Raw genomic sequence first — 17,930 nt, 5'->3', positions numbered from 1 at the left:
TGAATCCTGACCTTGCTCTAAGGGGACTCATCAAGACAGATGCCAAGGAGCTGAGTGCGTGGTGATGTCCTTCAGCTAGGTGCATGTTCAACGCTGCATCCCTGTGCTGGTTATCATATGCCACTGTATGCTGTGTTGGCTTTTTAGTGTTGGTTTAGCTTTCACAGTGCTAAAGCTGTTGTGTTACATGCATCTATAGGGTACTTGAATTCATACTTCTGGGAACAGAATTCTTTGGAGAGTCTAAACTCTTCTGCAGTTCCACCACTGTCTTTGAAAATTGGTCTAATACCAGCAGCAACAGGTACCCCTTGCTCACTCGGAGTGCTGAGTTAAAATGTCAGCAGGACATTTGTGTTCCTGTCTCTGACTGCCTATGGTTTTGTGGTATGCTGGGTGGGTGATGGGCAGCTGTAGTTGCCCTCTGGAGGGCCAGAACCATGGGTGGCCATTGCTTTGAGTGTTCACAGGGCATACTTTCTCAGCACTATTTTCCCCCTGAGTTGCAAATGCAGCATATGGAGGTCTTGCTAGAAGGACACTGCATGATCTGTCTATCCCTTCACTGTGAAATGGGTATTATGCTCCTTTCCTGTCATGGTGAATACAACTATTCAATGAAAGTAGGCTTTATAATTGCAGTGCCCTAAGGTGACAACTGTGTTTAATCTACATCCAAACTATACTGTTTCCATTGACCTTGTCTGGTGCCTGTATGACCCTCAATACCCCTATGGACTGTGAAACATAAACAGAATTATCTGTGTGTGGAGACTTTCCTGTCTTTGCTGAGGACAGGCACAGCAAGTGGCAGGAATCCCCACTGCTTTATATTCTCTTTTATAGGCAAGGGAGCTGCGACTCCAAATCATTAGGCACTGTGTGGGAGAGATACAGTAAAAATGACCTTACAGCCTCTCTAAGCCAGCAGAGACACTAAATCAGTTGACAGATACAGCAGGAAAAGAAGGCTGTGGGGGAAAAAAAAAAAAAAAAAAAAAAAGGGTAAACCAGAGCAATCAGTCACATCTGAGTCAGATTTGCGCACATCTTTTTTTGTTCAGCCAGGCTCGGACAAGCGGGGACACACTGGAGGAGGGCTGCTCCCTCCACTACTTCTCACAGAAACTCCCAGGCATGGAGAATCCTCGTTCTTTCTGCAGCAGGAAGCACACTCTGTGTGTGTGTGTATGCACACAGGCATGCTTTTTTTTGGCTAGCTGATATTGCAAAGAAGCTGCGTTGCAACCCAAAATTATGAATCGTACTTGGAACAACTCCTGAGCTGTGAGCAGTGTGAGATCATGAAATGAATCTGAAATATGTGACCGAGAATCTCCTGCACATCTTGCTGATAATCAAGCTTTTAAAAACCTGTGTGAAAAGCTGAGATGAATTCTGTGCTAACTCGGGCTTGTTGAACTACATTTCCCAAGACACTTGTAGGTGGAAAAAATGTGGAAGACCTGTCAGAGGACGTATCTTCTCCAGGAAGAAAATTTGTTATTCCAGATAAGATATACAGACCTCTGTGTGACTTGCAGGATGTGTGAGCAGGCAAGTAGGAGAGACGGGTTCTGCTGCAACAGATAAAACTTCATTTCTTCTTAAACAGAACAAGTTAGTAAGGGAATCATTGAAAAGCAGGCTCTTCAATTTTTTCTCCTCTTGGAATAGAATTACTTTTCAAACAATTACCTGCTTTTTGCTGTAGCCTCGGTTACTGAAATACCTCCTGTTTTGTTCGACACAACCCTTGTCTGATTTATTGAAAACAATAATTTATTGTTATTTGTTATTTTACCCTTTCATTCAGCTTTATTCCATTAAGAGCTTGTGCATTGCAAAGTCATGTTTGAGTTTTCTATGGTCAGGTTCATCGCATGGTTTACATTGTTGCAGAACTCCCTGCTCCAGCCTGGCCACTGTCTTGAGTGTGTCGGGGTCGCCTGCTGTCCTCTCCTCTCGCAGACAGCCCATGGAAAGGTGACCTGGCAGAAGCTGGACCAACTCTGCTTCCCTTGGCCGATCATCCTTTATTTGTCTGTCTTGCCAAGGGTCGTTGGCACTGAAGAAACAAGGAGACGAGGCCATTACCCATGGGTTTTACAGCCCAAGCAGATGTTAGCACTCAGGCTTCTTGAAAATTTCCAGATGAACTACTTCTCAGTGGGAAACAGTTTCTTGACTAAGTGTGTTTGCTGAATGTAGTCCTCTTTTGCTGAAAAAGGGAAAGTCCCAAACTCAAAAAAATTCAATTTGGAAAATGAGTTCCTCTAAAACACTGTGATCTGAGGTTGCCATGTCATGTGTCTTTCCCTATTGAGCCTCCCTTTGGACCACAGACAGGAAAAATCTGCTTGGGTCCCCAGGGCTGCTTCCTGATGCAACAGCACCCCCATTGCATAATCCACCTTCACACTAGTTAGGTTTCTTGCCTTTACTCTTCCATCGAGAAAGCTACTCCAGAACTTTGCTAGGTTTTAAATATTTTTATTATTTCCACCCTAAAATTATTCACTAGACACATATGCCAGTTTGACATTTTGCTAATGTTGTTTCATACATTGTAGTTCTCTCCTCTTGCTGGTCTTTACCTCTGCTATGTTGTGGCAGTAAGAAATCGTACTTGTTTTCAGTCTTCATTTTGTAACATCAAACTGAATTTTCTCCTTTCTATTTCATCCTGTTAGTTCTTTCCTGCACTTGTTTTCATTTAAATTAATCTTTCATGAAGCAGGACCGAACACAGTACAGCAGATGAGCTTATGCCTGTGCCTCAAACGTCGGAACTGATGTTTATTTGATTCAGCTGAAAACACATCACATCACATCACAGATCCTAGGATTTTCATCAGGGTTCATTATCATAATGCAGCCAAAGCAGGTCTTGGACTTCCAGCTAAAGCAGAGGATAGGAGCAGGAGTCATCTGGCCAGAATGTCAATAAGATGTGGTGGAGGAATTTCATTGTTGAAATAATTGATTTTCAGCCACAAGAGCATGTGCTAACATTTTACACACACACAAAAAAAAAAAAATCAACATTTTCTTATGGAGACAACTCTCTTTCCCTGACCAACTCTGCTGAGGTCCAGATCTCTTCTTGATACTAGCTTTCAGGGCAGTGAACAAGCCCAGTAAAGAAGTCTGTAAAACCTGGACAAAATCAGATTTGCAAAACTTGACAGAAGTGTGGCTCTGAGTTTTGCTTGGCTCCAGGATGCACAATTTCCAACCAGAAAAGGTAATCCATGGTTTTGTACAGTTGCTTTTTGAAGGCCATTTGAGCAGGCTTCAGCTGGGATGCTGACTTCTATTCTAAACGAACTTGTCAAATGCCATTCATTCTCAAAGTCCTTATTCTACACATCTGGTAAATACCTGATAAATTAAAAATATAACTAAAACCAACTCATAGGGTAACAGCAGCCAACACAAGATCTTCCCTCTTATCCTCTGCAGAGCAGCTGAGTAGTCACAATAAGGCCTCAGAGCTTTACCATGAAGGTTGACTTTTGCTCTACCTGTGGGCAATGACAAACTCCAGATAGACCAGAGATTCCTAAAGCAAGGTCAGATTTAATACAAGTGTTATATGTGTGCACCACAGAGCCTAAGTACAAATTCCCTCTTGAGTGGTTTTCATCTTCAGTGCCCAAATCCTGGCTTGGGGGCTTCTCTGCTCAGACAAATTAATGGGCAGGATCATTTAGCAGTATCAGATGTGACACTCTGCAGGCTGGTGCTCAGAGACTTTTTTGTAATTTACACATACTTGTATTTTCAAGACAACAGCAGAAAACATCAAATCTGTAGAAGCTTTATTTAGGCCCAGTGCACACCTTTCTCTCCTGTTGATTCTACTTCACCCTGCAGTAAGGGGCATGTGATTTCTTTCGCCTCTTTGGCTTGGCTCTATGATTCACAGCCTCTTCTGAGGCAACATCTGCTCATAACACACTTTCTGAAATGTTCAAAGCCAGTAAGAACAAAGTGTTCTGACCAACTAATACAAGCTTATAGCCATGGTCCACTGGGTAATAATTCACAACATTTTGAGTTGGGAGATGTGTGCAAGTATGTTTTTTCCTGCAGTTATGCTTGAAAGGGGGTGTATGACTCCGATCGTAATTTGCCAACCAGTGCCTCATCTTTGAGGCCACCAAGTTCACTTGCAACAGTCAGGGCAAAGGTCTGTGTTTTGTGGCTATGTTTCCCTCGCTGCAAAATTCTCAGCAAACAAACTGAATAGTTTTGGTAGATTTTGAGGGGTTTCTGAGCATTAGTTGTGTCAGCAAAATCACAGAAGTCTCCAGGAATGCTGAGGAGTAGCTTCTTTGAAGGGAGAGCAGGGCTTCTACATCTGTAGTGCAGACAGTCAATGAAAAACAGAAAGTTACTAAAGAGCAGAAAGTCCTGACTGCTGTGAGTAGCCAGCCCTGCTGCTTTGTGTTGCTTTTGCTACCAGCCATCTCCTGGGCAGGCAGCAGTGGGGACATAGCTGCCAGCTTTGCCTGAGAAAGGGCTGTGAGATTAAGCTCATGCACATAACAAACGAAATTTCAAGGCAAAAAAATTAACTTGGTCTGCTGCATGCAGCTGGTCACTGAAAGATGAATACTTTTAATATGAAATACTGGAGATATTTCCGTTACCAAAATACGGTAGGAAAAAAAAAAAAAAAAAAAAAAAAACCACATTTATTGCCCTCCCATATTTCCCTCCCTTCCATCGTTCATCTCCCTGGAGAATCCTGGAAACTGTTCCCTGCTTTCTGACAGTTGCCTGGAGTGACTGGCATTCTTGAAATAACAGCAGCCCAAACACATTGGGCTGTGTTGGAAACTTTTCACAAAGTTCATCCCATATTCAAGGGCTCAGATTCTCTTTTTCAGTGGACTTAAGTCTAAATTTTCACTTCTGGGTAAGGCTGCTTCATCACCATGTGTTAGCTGAGCTCATGCAACATTGCCCAGTTCACAGCTGGATTCTAGCGGGATCTTGAGCCCTCTAAACCAGGGCTCCTGGTCTGCATTGGGCACAGAGATGTAGTCAGACACAGCAGCTGGATTATGCTGGTTTTCTAGGTGAGGAAATACAGGCTGAAATTTCTGAGGGTTTGGAATAGGGTAGACATCCCGTTAATGTCCCCAGAAGGGTGTCTCAACAGCAGCACGGATTCCCACACTCATCTTGTCCCATGGGGATCCTACATATCTTTAAGCATGCTACAGTCTTGCCAGCTGCTGCCTGCATCTGCCTGGTTTTAAAAGTGTGCACAGGTTTCACCAAGAATTGTTTTTAGGACCATGTAGCTCACTGTGGGATAGGGTAGCAATGCCATTCTGTCTCCTTGTAAAGCTGTTGATCTTTAGCAGTTTAATTGCTAAGTTTGACTCACAACCTGAGGTGGGGGCTGAGATGGTGAGAGAAAGAGGGGACAAACATTACTTATATGTTTGTAAAGCTCATCACTATTCTCACAGGGTTTCAAATTAAGTATTGTTATTCTGCTGTAGGTAGGCTTGTGCATTTTCTGGCACTCTGGCCTTCCCATGCCTCCGTATTTCAACTGTTTCCTGTGCTTCTGAGTTCTTTATAAAATGTCCCAGCAGCTGATGTTGGGTAAAACACACAACTCTCTGTAATGTTTGGGACACAACACACTGAGCTTCCCTTCTCTGTGTCTGTGTCAGTGTGACCACATACATCACCCAGCATAAGTACTAACCACTCTGTCTCTTGGAGGTGAAACAGTCCATGCAGTGGGGGTATTAAAATGTGTATGCTCAAAGTGAGACACCCACAACCAATCAGTGTATGGAGACTGCCATGGCAGCAGTGCACCAACAGCTCTGCTGGCATTGCTTGGCTGGTTTCTTGGTCAGTTTTGCAGTCCCTAGGGTTTTCCTTCCCGAACAGATAGGTACATTTAAAGATCTGTCTGACAAACCAGACCTGCAAAAACATAAATGCAAAGAACTTTGGTAAAAGTATATCAGTATATCACCAAGGACAGAAAATACTTTCCTAAAAGCTAAGGACAAAAAAAAAAAAAAAAAAAAAAAAGATAGGAATGGGCAGGTAGTCTACATCCAAAATAATACTGGGTGCTTTTGATGTAATGTGCACGATCAAAATAATCATCAGTGTCAGTTCTCACTATAATCTCTAGCAACTAGAAACTGGCTTAAGAGAGAAACAGCGTGCATACAAACTTCGTAACAAGGTTGTCTGTACAGCCTGAGCATGCAAGCTGCAGCCAAGAAGGCTTTGCTATGCAAACATAGGACTAGACTCTCAAGGAATTACCTTCTGGAAAAATGGACCTATTCCCTGTTCTGATCTTCACAACAGCCCACCTCTCCTAACTCCTGTTTTACTTACAGTCCTGATCCAAAACTTACCAGAAGCCTATAAAATTAATGGACCTAAGCTCATATCTCCCCTGCTGAATTGGGATTGAGAAAATGATGTTGTTCCTAAAGTATGGAAAGCAGATTTCCTAAACTGATTGGCCCAGTGCTGGAATGGAGACCCTTTCTATACCAACAGAAAGAAAGTCTTTGGAATGCAATTTTGCTGAGATTTTTAGAAACAAGTACATTATTCTTTTGACCGAGACAGGATCTTCCTTGGGCCCTTCTTATTGATGTGGCAGGAGACCTGGAGGCAGGGGACCCGGTGTGAGATTAGAAACTGCATGACAGCAGTTACCGAGCCAAGAGGACGTGCCTTATGCATCCCTGCTGGTTGGTTGGGTGTGAAACCGTGGTTACCCTAGGCCACAAATAATTTTCTCTTGCTGCCTTGTAACCATTCTCTTTTGCCACAAGATGGGGATATAAGCACGAGTTTAGGCCAGGTATAAAAAGGCTTTTTCCCCTGCAGGAATGACTCTTCATGATCCTTGCCCAGTCAGGGACCTCACTTTGTTGCTATTATTTTGAGCATGTATACTGGCAAGATACATTAATTCATAAATAATAGCTGGTGGACTGCTTTGCTGTTATTGAGGGGTGTTTGGGTCTAAAACAATTTTGTCTTATCTTTGCTGAAATTTTAAAAATCTCTGTGATGTAGTTGGCCATAAACCATTTGAGTTCCTTGCAACTCCATGTCAAATTTTAAATCATTGCAGCAATAGTAAGAGCAAATCTCTCGCTAAAAATACCTATGTGAATTTATGTCACTAAGTAGAGATTAGTGAGCTAATGATTAGTCAGCTAATAGCTGACTATTGATTTAGGCAGCTAAATCAATTCTAAACTTACATAAGCTGCTTTATTTTCTGTTTTCAACTTCAGGAGTCATCATACCCACTAATGTTCTGTCCCAAGTGGCCAAGGGAAGAAAACTGGGATAAAATGTGGCTGGGGCAGGACCTTGTCCTGCAGATCTGATGTTTAGCTGGCAGCTTGGCTGAAATGAGTAACAGGCTACATTTCATAATATAGCAATGGGCAGGCACCTGAAAGGTTTTGGTAGAAAATATTATGTCCAATATATGTTTATTTTCATTATGTTGCTGTAACGAAGCCTCCCATTCCTCCTGAGCTAAAGGCAAGTGCTTAGCATACTCAGCCATTCATTTAGCCAGCATTTTCTTAGGCCTTGCACACGTAGAGGGGGTTGAAAGGGACTTGAGCACCCAAAATCCCATCTTGCATCATCCATGCTCTGAGGTGACACATCCTTTCATCACCTGTTTGGGACCACTGATATCTTTGTGAATAGCTCTAAAGCACTCTCACAGAGCTGCTCCAGGATGTGGGAGCTCTACAGAGATCAAACACTCCAGCACTTTGATGAAATTTGTTTACAGTTATCTGGGGGGAAAGGAAAGCAAAGAAGGAGAGGAGAGGAAGAAAATGAAACTTCAAGCACCAGAAGCCATAAACCTTAAAAAATCTCCTGACCTCAAAATACTATATCAAAATGTTGTTACTGGACATTCTTCATTGTTTACCTACAATAAAAAATAATTTATTTATAAATCCTTTTCCTATTTGTCACCACTGATTATTTCTGTGCTTTCGTTTACAGTACTGTTTATAAGACGAAGTAGTCATCGTTCAGAGTTCTATGTTCAGAGAAGTCACATGTAGCAATGAGTGCCTCCAACAAATATTGACTTTTTCTAAAAGAAATTTTGTATTAATAAAGTAGGATGTCATAGAAAACAAGATAATGTTGAGCAGCAGAACAACATTATTCAGGCTTGATTAAACTGTAAACTGTGTTTCAAGAACAAGAATTTGGTTTTTTACTTTACAATCGTAAAATTCATATCAGATGTCTCCTCCCTACATCCCTCCCTGACTTGAAGGGCAAAGGTGCTGTGAAGACATTCAGAATTCATCCTGCCATTTCTGTAGGGTTTACATTAGAAAAGAGCCACACAACAAAGCCCTGCCCCATCTTTCAGTGAGAGGGCTCTCAAAAATACTGGCTTTATTTTTACGTCCTCCATGTGCTGCCTGGTGGCTTTTGGTGTTTCTCCATTTGGACAATGCAATGAAGTGAAAACAAGCTAGTTTCTAGTCCACTTTCTGGTTTTCATGCAGAAGTGCAAGGTAGCCATGTATTGTTCAGAAAAGCAAACAAACAAAAACCCCTCATTTACATTCGTTTTAGATTTTTGATATTTAAGACATTTAATCTGTTTACAAGAACAAGGTCCTGGGAAAGTCATTTTTGTTTTGACTCCAAACCCAGTGTATTTTGGTCTAGTGTTACTGAAGAGCAGCCAGTATCGTTAACAAGCAAAGATACAAGGAAAGCTGATCAAATTGGAGCTGGTGGGGGAGAACTCAGCATTTTGCCCAGCTGCTTGAAGCAGTTTATTTGGTTATTTGTTTATATTTATTTTGTGTCCTCCAGCGCTGGCACACAGAGGATTGGGATGTGGGGCCCTGCTGCTAGCCCTGACTACTGGCAGACTGAGCTCAAGTACTGGTGTCATCACCAGCCTCTGCGCATCTTTCTTTGTAACGCAGGCGTAGGCTGTGTTACTGAGGAGTAAAATCCTCAGAGGCAGTTTGGCTGTCATGCAGCTTGCACTGCATTTAGGCATTTAGGCAGAAATTGTGTAACACGCTTTGTGTTTTTAGTCTCCTACATACACTTAACAACCATAGTGATTTTTAGTATGACTTCATGCAGGCATAGTGATTTGCCTGGGCAAAAGTTAATTGCTGTGATAAAGTTTTGGTTTGGGGAACGGTTGACATTTCTGTGTTGTGCTACAAGCTGGGAGCTGGGGTGGCACCAGCAGCAGCATTCCTGCTCCAGGTACTCTATTGCTGTTTTAAAAATCCAGCTTTCCCTGAATCATATCCAAAATTATCACACAGTCCTGCAATGGTACCACACAGTAAAATTACTTAGATCACCAAATCCTCAAATGTCAAACAGTTTTGCACAGACATGTTTTAACTTTGTAATTAGGTAAGCCTGAAGAAGCCTGGTATTATTTTAAATAATTTTGTAATTAGTATGACTGTCTCCATCTCATTGATTCAGTAGGCTGGTAACCCCACTGCTTAAGTACACATTAATTTTGTACTCAGCTATTTGATAGCTATTTGGTTTTCCTTCATTCCTTATCCTTACAGTTGTATTTTACTGAGCCAAACCAGTTCAGTAATGCTTCAATACTTCACACAGATGTCTTGATTTTGATGCTTTTTATCGCACGCTTTTTTTAGAAAAAGAAAAAAAAGGTCTCTTGTTATGGTTTTTGGGATTAGAAGTTCCAGTTAGTTACACAATGGTAGAGAAACTGTCAGTCAGATGCGTTGGTCTGGCAGTTTCCAACTGCTCTTGCATGCTTCTTGATTTCTTGATTTGTCTCCTTCTCTCACCTGAACTGCCAGGTGTTACACCATGCTGGTCACTGAAGTATGCCCCACATTTAGTTGGACTGGCCTTCTCATGGGTGCCCTGCAAGGTCACAGCAAGTGTCCTGCGGCTGGCTACTTAGGCTAGCCAGGAAAGAACGGTGTTCAAGGATGCCAGAGCTGGCAGTAGACATTTATTTCACAGCAGCCCGCTTTTATGTGGGCTGTTGTATAATGAGTGCTGAATTCTGATGTCACAGTGGAAATCATGAATAATAGTCAGGTTAAAGCAACATATTGCATAGCAGAGATAATGGGATTATTCACAGAAGCGGTGTGAGGAAGTTCCTTTGAACTTCTAATGCTAGCCCAGCTGTTCTTCCCCTCTGGAAATCAACATCTGAGGTAAAATGCCTTATTTGTAAACAAGTGGAAGGGAAAAAAAATAAATATTTTTTTCCTTTCTTGATTCATTGCACGATTTTATTAGACTGTCCTTTGCAGTGTTTTTACACTAGCTTTTAGATGATATGTGGAATTAGAGAGTAGATGACGGACATGTGTATCAGCCAGAGAATATATTCTGTTGGCTCCCCTGAAAAGATTGGCATGTTAAAAAGCCAAGAAGCATTTCTTGCACACAGATGATAACTGTGTAGCTGAGAACTATAGGAAACAACTGTGTGATCAAAGGTAGGTAGGCATGGTGTGTCATAAAAGCTAGTGATACTCAACTAGTGGGTCTCATAAGACTTTTCATCAGTCTTTCACAATGCATTTGCTCTGATTTGAGCTCTCATGGCTCTAGACATATTTATGACAAGTTGCATAAATATTCATCCTGAGGTTGTACTGCTCATGCAGTATAAAATACCTCAGGAGTAAAAAAGGGAAGAGGCGATGGGTTGATGCAGCATCTTAGCCAGAGAACATGAAATAGCATAACGGAGACCTTATACAGAGGTGTGCTTTTTTTGTTGTTGGGTGTTGGGATTTTTTTTGTTTCTCTGTGATAGGCATGACTGCTTCTGATATTTTGTTTTCTAAGGGTTTTTCTGAATTGCTTACAAGAAAACAGTGATGGTTTCCTGAGTAGGGTGCAACCTACAGTCAAATACCACAGCATGTCTTGGCTGATTTCTGTGGTGCCAGAAATACATACTGGTGTTCCCCATTCATCACACCTTTCTTCTGAACAGTCATCCTGAAGGGCAGTGGTTCAGCAAAGGCAGAGGAGGAAGATCAGGATATAGAAACATGTGTCTGTGGGAAGGGTGGAAGGTGCAGGAAGGGATCCACTTATTTCTAGGCTGGGGTTAAGGAAAAGTTCAGATAAATCTTACTCTGCCCTGAGCAGGGGAAGCTGGCCCTGTGGAGTGCTGATGAGGAAAAGTTAGGAGGGGACAAAGGCATTGAGGAAGTTTCAGTCTGGTTTCCATTCTTCTGCCGCACAGGAGACGAGTATGCTGGCCTTCAGCTCTCTCAAGACTTTATGCAAGTACAGAAGTGTCTTTATTAACCCAGAGAAAAGTTACCAGCATGTCACAGCCCCGAGTGCTCCAGTGACTTAACAGAAGTGTGACTGTCCCAGCTCTGAAAAACAGCTGTGGTGGAAAAATACTGTACTCCAGCCAGAGTATTGGCTCTGGGGCTGCTGCCAGTAGTGCTTGTGTTCTGGTCTTGCTTTTTATAGAATAAGAATATACCTGCTGCTTCTCAACATACGTTTATAAAAGTCTTAATGTCGTAGCTGCTGTTCACTGTGGCTTCATGCCTGAACTCTTCACCCTCAAAGTCTCCAGGGAGTTGCAGTTTCTTATCATTCACTCTCCAGATTACAGTTTGAAGCACGCCATTGGGTTTTTGCTGTGAAACTGCAATTAGGACTAAGGAGAGAGCTGTGGGTGATTTATGTGAAAAGCTCATTAGAGGTTTACAGTAAAGCAGGGGATAGAGGAGGAGATGTTACATCAGCTCACTTTGAGAGTCCTATAGTGGACTTAAAAGGAAACACTAATGCCATAACCTAACTTTCTGTTGTAAACTCGCAAACTGGGAAAGCAGTCATTTTGGCTTAGACTGGCTTAGAGAGGAAAACAAAGACTAAGTATGAAGGAGATTCTGATCGCAGTACTTAATAAAAAATAAATTGTGAATGAAAACTCAAATCTGCAAGTTAGCATTTTCCTTCTGATGGAGAGCTCAATAAAATGTTCTCTTCCTCCCTCTTTCTCTACTTGGACAGACTTTCTCTTGTCCCTGCACCAGAGGGAAGTATTTCTTATAGGCACTTTCCAAAAAAGACCTTTGCTGCTACCCGGATGCTCAGGCCCTGCTGAGCAATGTTTGTATCTGAGTGGATACAGAAATAAGCATTTCTTAACGTGTATGTGCTTTTCTTCCACAAAAAAAGGGTCAAACATTTGAAACAGCACAACTCCACAGTTCTGTTTTGAAACGTGCTTTAAACTTCTGGGACAAACACTGCTTCCAGCCTGCAGTGACCAGAGCAGGGCACCGAGGGAATGAATTCCTCCTCCCGCCGCTGCCATGACGTGACTGCTGGCAGTCGCTAGCTGTGTGGGGTGTCCTCCCCCTCCCCTTTTCGCTTTAACCTTTCTCTTATTTCACCAACATATCCCTAGATGGAAAAATCACAGGGGCGTTATGTTTACACCGCTTCACACTTTCTAAATTCAGGCCAAATATTGCACCGCGTGGTGCTCTGATGGGCCCTGGCACAAGTCAGGCCGTGCCATCAGAGGCTTCCTTGGCACTGGGGTTTGTTTTGCCTCGCCGACTTGACTCCAGGCCATGCTGGCCGGCTCTGTTAACCTTTAAGTGTGCGAGGGCAGGAGACGCTCGCTATTTTCACCATGGCCCCGCTAATGTCACTTGGCTGAAAGGGGGTTTTGTGGTGACATTTCCAGCAGCAGCCCGGTTCTGATCGAGCCCAGACTCTCACACGGGCGGAGCGTCCCCTCATCCCGCTCGGCACCAAGCGGCAGCCGCCGGCTGCCTGGCCTGGGGTCGGGGTGATGCCGGGGGGGGGTTGCCCGGGGCAGCCGCGGGGCCTGCCCCTCGTCCGCCATGGCCCGGGGAGCCTCCGTAAGGGAGAGCCCTCTTCGCCGGGCCCTCCCGGCGGCTCCCGCGGGAGGGGCAGGGGGCAGGCCCTGCTCCCCTCGCAGGCCGCGGGGGCGGGCCGGCAGGGCGGGCGGCATCCTGAGGCCGGGCGGCATCCTAAGGCCGGGCCTCCCGCCTTGAGGGGGCCGCCGGGCCCAGCGAAGGCGGGCGTCCAGGGCGGGCTGCGGGAGCCGGCCCCGCCGCCGGCCGGCATGGGGGCCGGGGCGCTGGCCATACGCGTGAGTAGGGGCTGGGCGGCCGGGCCGGGAGGCCGGGGGAGGCGCGGCCGGGGGAGCGGCTGCGGAGCGCGGCCGGGCCGTGGGGAGCGGGGGGCGGCTGGCTGCCGGCTGCCGCCTCCCGCCCACCCTCCGCCGCGGTCCCTGGCGGGGCGCGGGGGGAGGAGAGGCCGGCCCGGGCCCGCTGCCTTCTCCTCGTCCCGAGCGCGCTCCATCCCCCTCTCGGCAGCTGCCGCTCCTTTGGGAAAGGTGAAGATTAATAAAGGCGACTCCAGGCTTCTCTTTTTCCCGCTTTTTAAGCCAGCGAGCAGCTGCGCTGCATCGTTCCCTGTGTTAAGGTTGTTGGATGAGCTGAAAAAGTGCGTCCCTGCGGCATATAAACAGTTTTTCTCAACTCCAGTCATGTTGTCTGGGCGGCACTTCGCGGCGGTATCGTGCAGAGATGATTAAGTTGCTTTTTCCAGTCTTGGTGATCAGTAACAGTTGCATTAATATTTGGACAAATTTTCCGTGTGTAAAATCAGATCTTCCATCTGTAAGGTCATATAACATTGAACTCTTTGTTTCGGAGCTGTTTTGAGGGGGTGATTCCATTTTGATTTGTGTTAGATGTATATTTTGGATAACTGCGTAATTTTTTGTTCCTACTTAGCATGTCCTCTCCAGATCCTGAAACAAGCTCAAAAATTTCCTCTGCTGCTCCTGTGGACATTGGAAATGTCTCTTGATTCTCTTGCAAATTTAAATCGTGAGTTTCCCCAAGTAAATCCAGCTCTGTGACTCAGGTTTTCAAATGCTGAAAAGGAAACAGGCTGGAAACCTGTAACTGAGCAAGATCGTGAGGCTAATTTGAGGCCTTAATTGGAAAAGCTTTGAGCATCACAGCTGCTCAGAAACTGCTCAGAGGATTTTTGCTGTCTTCTGAATTTAACCCAGACTATGTGATTTTTGCCTTGGCATGTGTCTGCCTGGAGTGAAAATCATGTATTATTCATTTAATCCTGAATGGGAACATTGCTTTTAAAAAGAGATGTGATATTTTAATAAGTCAGTCAAATTTTAGTTCAAACTCTGATGGATGTACTGTTTATCATAAATATTTATAAGGTGGTCACATAATGGTGTTTTTATTTATATATTGCAGTTCTGCTTCACAAATAATAAAACATATTTGTGATCTTTATGCAAGCAACATCTTTTGTAAAGATCAGATAAGTGTTGCATAGGACCTGGGACTGCAGAACACACATGTACTCCAAATAGCTGTGTTTAATGGGAAAAACACAGCAAAGTGAGTGAACTGCCAGATCATTTTATATCTGAAAGAAGGACAGTCATGCTTAATAGCAGCACCAATGCAGATGTTTATGCTGCTACAGACTGCAGTAAAAATATTGTCTCACAAACGGGGAGACTTCAAGGGTTTGTTTAAAATAAAAAGTGTATGCCTTGCTAAAATCTGTCTTAACACAGTCAAGCGCCAAGATCTAGGTAAGAGTCTGAGCACTTCTTTGTGTTACTGTACAATATTCTCTATCTGTAAGGTTTCTACTACCTGTTTGTTAATAAAACACAGTAGGAATAAGTTCATTTTTAACCATCACTCTAGCAGTGGACTTCTTAAACAAATAGATTGAATGCCATGGTAGCAGTGGCCTCTGGTTCCTGCAGTGTGATGTCAGAAACGCAAGGAAATTCATCAGCAGAAAAACTTACTAGTTTTTTGTTGAGGGTTTTTTTTGTGAGGTTTGATGAGTTGTACTGTGGTTGTCTGTATTAGTGAAATAATGCTTAGGTGTGTATGGAAATCACAACTGTGGTATGCTGATTTAGATTTCTGCTTATTATTGATCTTATAAATGAATTCTATTATATATTATTCCCTTGGGTTTTATTGGCTGTTGTCTCATGTTTTCTCTGTCACTGCCAGTTGAAAACTTGTGAGAATGTTGTGCCTCCAGAAGAACCTGTGGGATGCATGCAAGTAAGGGTTTATTGTGGAGTGGGTTTTCCACCATCCTTACTATGTGTGGTTAGATTACATAGTCCCTTTCTAACCTTAAAACCTCGGTAATTAAATTTCAGACTTAGCAGGTACTAAACATAACGTAAAGTCTTTCATAGGGATCCACTTCACCTGACAATGGCCAAAATGAATCCCTAGGGAACAGCATCTGGAAGAACAGTGCATTGAACCTCCCCCAGAGTAGCCTCTCAGACTCTGACAGGCATCCTGGAGACAACCTGAACTAATGGTGGTGTATTGGGATTTTTTGGTTGGTGTTTGTCCAGTTGCTTTTGTAACCCATGTGAACTGCATGAGTTACAACTGCAGTCTCCTGGGATTCCCAGTTACTTGTTACTCTAGTAACAAGCTTGCATACAAAGGTGTATCTTTCTCCCTTATCTTAACTACACCCTTTTCCTGTTAGTTACTCTTCTAGTTTTTCCTCTGTTCATTTTTATTTTCCTACTTTACAGAGATTTTCCTGTGGATTAAAAGGAAGTAAGGTCAAAACCTTATTCTGGAGCATAGAAGCCAGTTCTGATGGATGTGCTTATGTTTTGACTATGCAACCTTCTACAGCAAGTGTGACTAACATACTTTTTTTCCTCTGCTCCTTTAAGCAAAGCAAATCGGCTGTGAGATTGAAGGAGGACATGAAAAAGATAGCCGCACTTCCACTGAACAAGCAGAGGGACAAGACCTGTCCAAAGGTGTTTGGTGTGAGTCTTCTGGAGCTCCAGCAGCAGGGACTAAGCAAGAACGGCATCCCAATAGTTGTGTGGAATATAGTCGAGTACCTCACCCAGCATGGTAAGCTTAATGGAGTCACTTTTGCTTAGTAACATTCTCTGTAAGACTCTTCAAAGGGAGGGATCTGTCTTTTTTTGTGGTACAGGGGCTAAATAAGGTTGTGGCACTAACCACAGGCAAAGACTATTACTGTGTGTGGTTTGCTTCTTTTTTTTTCTGCCTTGATGCTGAACTTACTTTTTAATAGGATGTTTATGAAGGTAAACTATGGTGTTATGAAGCAGCACACTCTCATAAACAAGCTGTTCAGTTTATAAATGGAATGTATTTCATTTGTGAAGGTTTGTGTCATTTTCTAGTCACAAAACATTTGTCTAACACTTTCTGATGGTGAGAAGACATAAGTATCCATACAGAGGTATTCACGTGCACACACACACCCCCCCCACCACATCAGAGAACATTACTGACTAGGAATACGTGTTCTTACAGGTTTTCAGATAGATTCCAGTTATTATTAATCCTCTCGAGGAAGTAGGTGTCCAGTTCTTAGCTTCTTTTTGCATTCATTTAATGGGACTTTAGTTCCTGTTGTTCTGTTCTTTGCAGAAATCTAGAGCACCACTGGTGCGCAGATGTAATCTGTGGCAGTTGTTCAGCAATGGAAAAGATTTTGTGGAGGTAATTTCATTTTGTAAGAAGCTGCATCTGGTTTTACCCTAAGGTTTTTCTTTTAGCTGCTCAGTAATGATAATCCAATTGCAGAGCCTTAGATTCCATGTCTGTATCTTGATAGACCCTCAGAAGCTGATCGATGCAAGTGTGGCTTGAAAGTTAGCTTGGATTAAGGTACAGTGCAAATTTAAAACATTATCCTACCTTTATACAGCACCATCTAGCTTGATCTACTTCAACTTGCCTTGAAGTGGTCTGCTAGAACACTGAAAGAGCAAGGATGGAAAAAGTTTTTGCATCATTTAGGTTTTAATCAAAACCAGAAGCTAACAAACACTCTTGACTGCAAACTGTGGGCTGTGCTCTGTGTTCCATAAAAAGATCTGAATCCCACACAACCGTGTCCCAAATATGAACTAAACAAGCCAAGTCCTCTACTCTGCAGCAGGATTAGCTAGGCTTCCGAGTGCCAAGGTGATTATCCAGCCCAATAAAGATACAATCCAATTTTTTCTCAAAAGTGCAAGCAAGATCTCAAAGATGCCCTCTTACATGGGAAGTTCTTGAAATGGATGTGCTGTACTTGCCTAAGGTTTGTTTTGTGAATTAATGGTGAAGTTAACTGTGAAGACATTTTTAAAAAGCCCAGGTATGAATTCAAACTAGTTGGAGGCAGAGCGTTCTGTGAATCGTGGTTGCTGTTTGTTCAGTATTGTCATACGTCTCCTGTTCTGCAAAGGTGTTGTAATAGACATTGTAGGGCTTTTTAAAGCCAGACCATTTCAGAGTGTCTCTCTAGCTCATGAGGAACTGACTACCCATCTGAAAAAGCTGAGCTGACTGTTGGGCAGCTACATCCTTGAACTAAGTTTGCGTTAAGCTGGCTATTTTTAAATTTATAGGTGAAGCCAAGTTTTCCTGTGCTGAATTTAGTAGTATCTGATTACTGCTACCAGTATGCCTACCCTCTCTTTATTTCCATAAATGACTGAGGAAGAGGAAAGTTTTATTTGCGTGGGGACTGTGTCCTTTGTTCACGTAGTGCTGCAGAAATGAAAATCATTATTGAGATGTGGTGTTTTCTGCTGCCCCCAAGATGGCAGTACAGCAATACCATGTAAGAATGCATTTTGTTGTGAATACAGGAATACAAGCTCTGTAAGCAGTATCTTATATTAGTCAAGTAAAATGCTTGAATGCTTGTCCATTTTTTTTTCACTTACTAGACTAGTTTGTCTTCTGGTCCAGTAAAAGAGGTTATTTCTCTCCACAAACTCTGCTGCATCAGTATTG

The 17,930-nt window shown here is 43.2% G+C and overlaps 1 protein-coding gene across 8 annotated transcripts in view; it reads left to right on the top strand.

Moving 5' to 3' along the window:
* The first annotated feature begins 13,072 nt into the window (after positions 1–13,072).
* The window catches only part of FAM13A (family with sequence similarity 13 member A), a 142,243-nt gene continuing 137,385 nt past the window's right edge, over positions 13,073–17,930 (top strand). For 6 of the 8 annotated variants that reach the window (XM_074866737.1, XM_074866736.1, XM_074866735.1 and 3 more), the window contains exons 1-2: positions 13,073–13,207; positions 15,833–16,022. In XM_074866737.1, the coding sequence (XP_074722838.1) occupies positions 13,181–13,207; positions 15,833–16,022 (217 nt within the window). In that variant the 5' untranslated portion in view covers positions 13,073–13,180. Of the gene's footprint in view, positions 13,208–13,856; positions 13,953–15,019; positions 15,189–15,832; positions 16,023–17,930 lie in introns of those variants that run through there. The other 2 variants (XM_074866733.1, XM_074866731.1) reach the window with 2 other exon arrangements.

Source organism: Strix uralensis, chromosome 4, assembly GCF_047716275.1.
Source record: "Strix uralensis isolate ZFMK-TIS-50842 chromosome 4, bStrUra1, whole genome shotgun sequence".
NCBI lineage: Eukaryota > Metazoa > Chordata > Aves > Strigiformes > Strigidae > Strix > Strix uralensis.
This window is presented reverse-complemented; position numbering and strand designations above follow the sequence as displayed.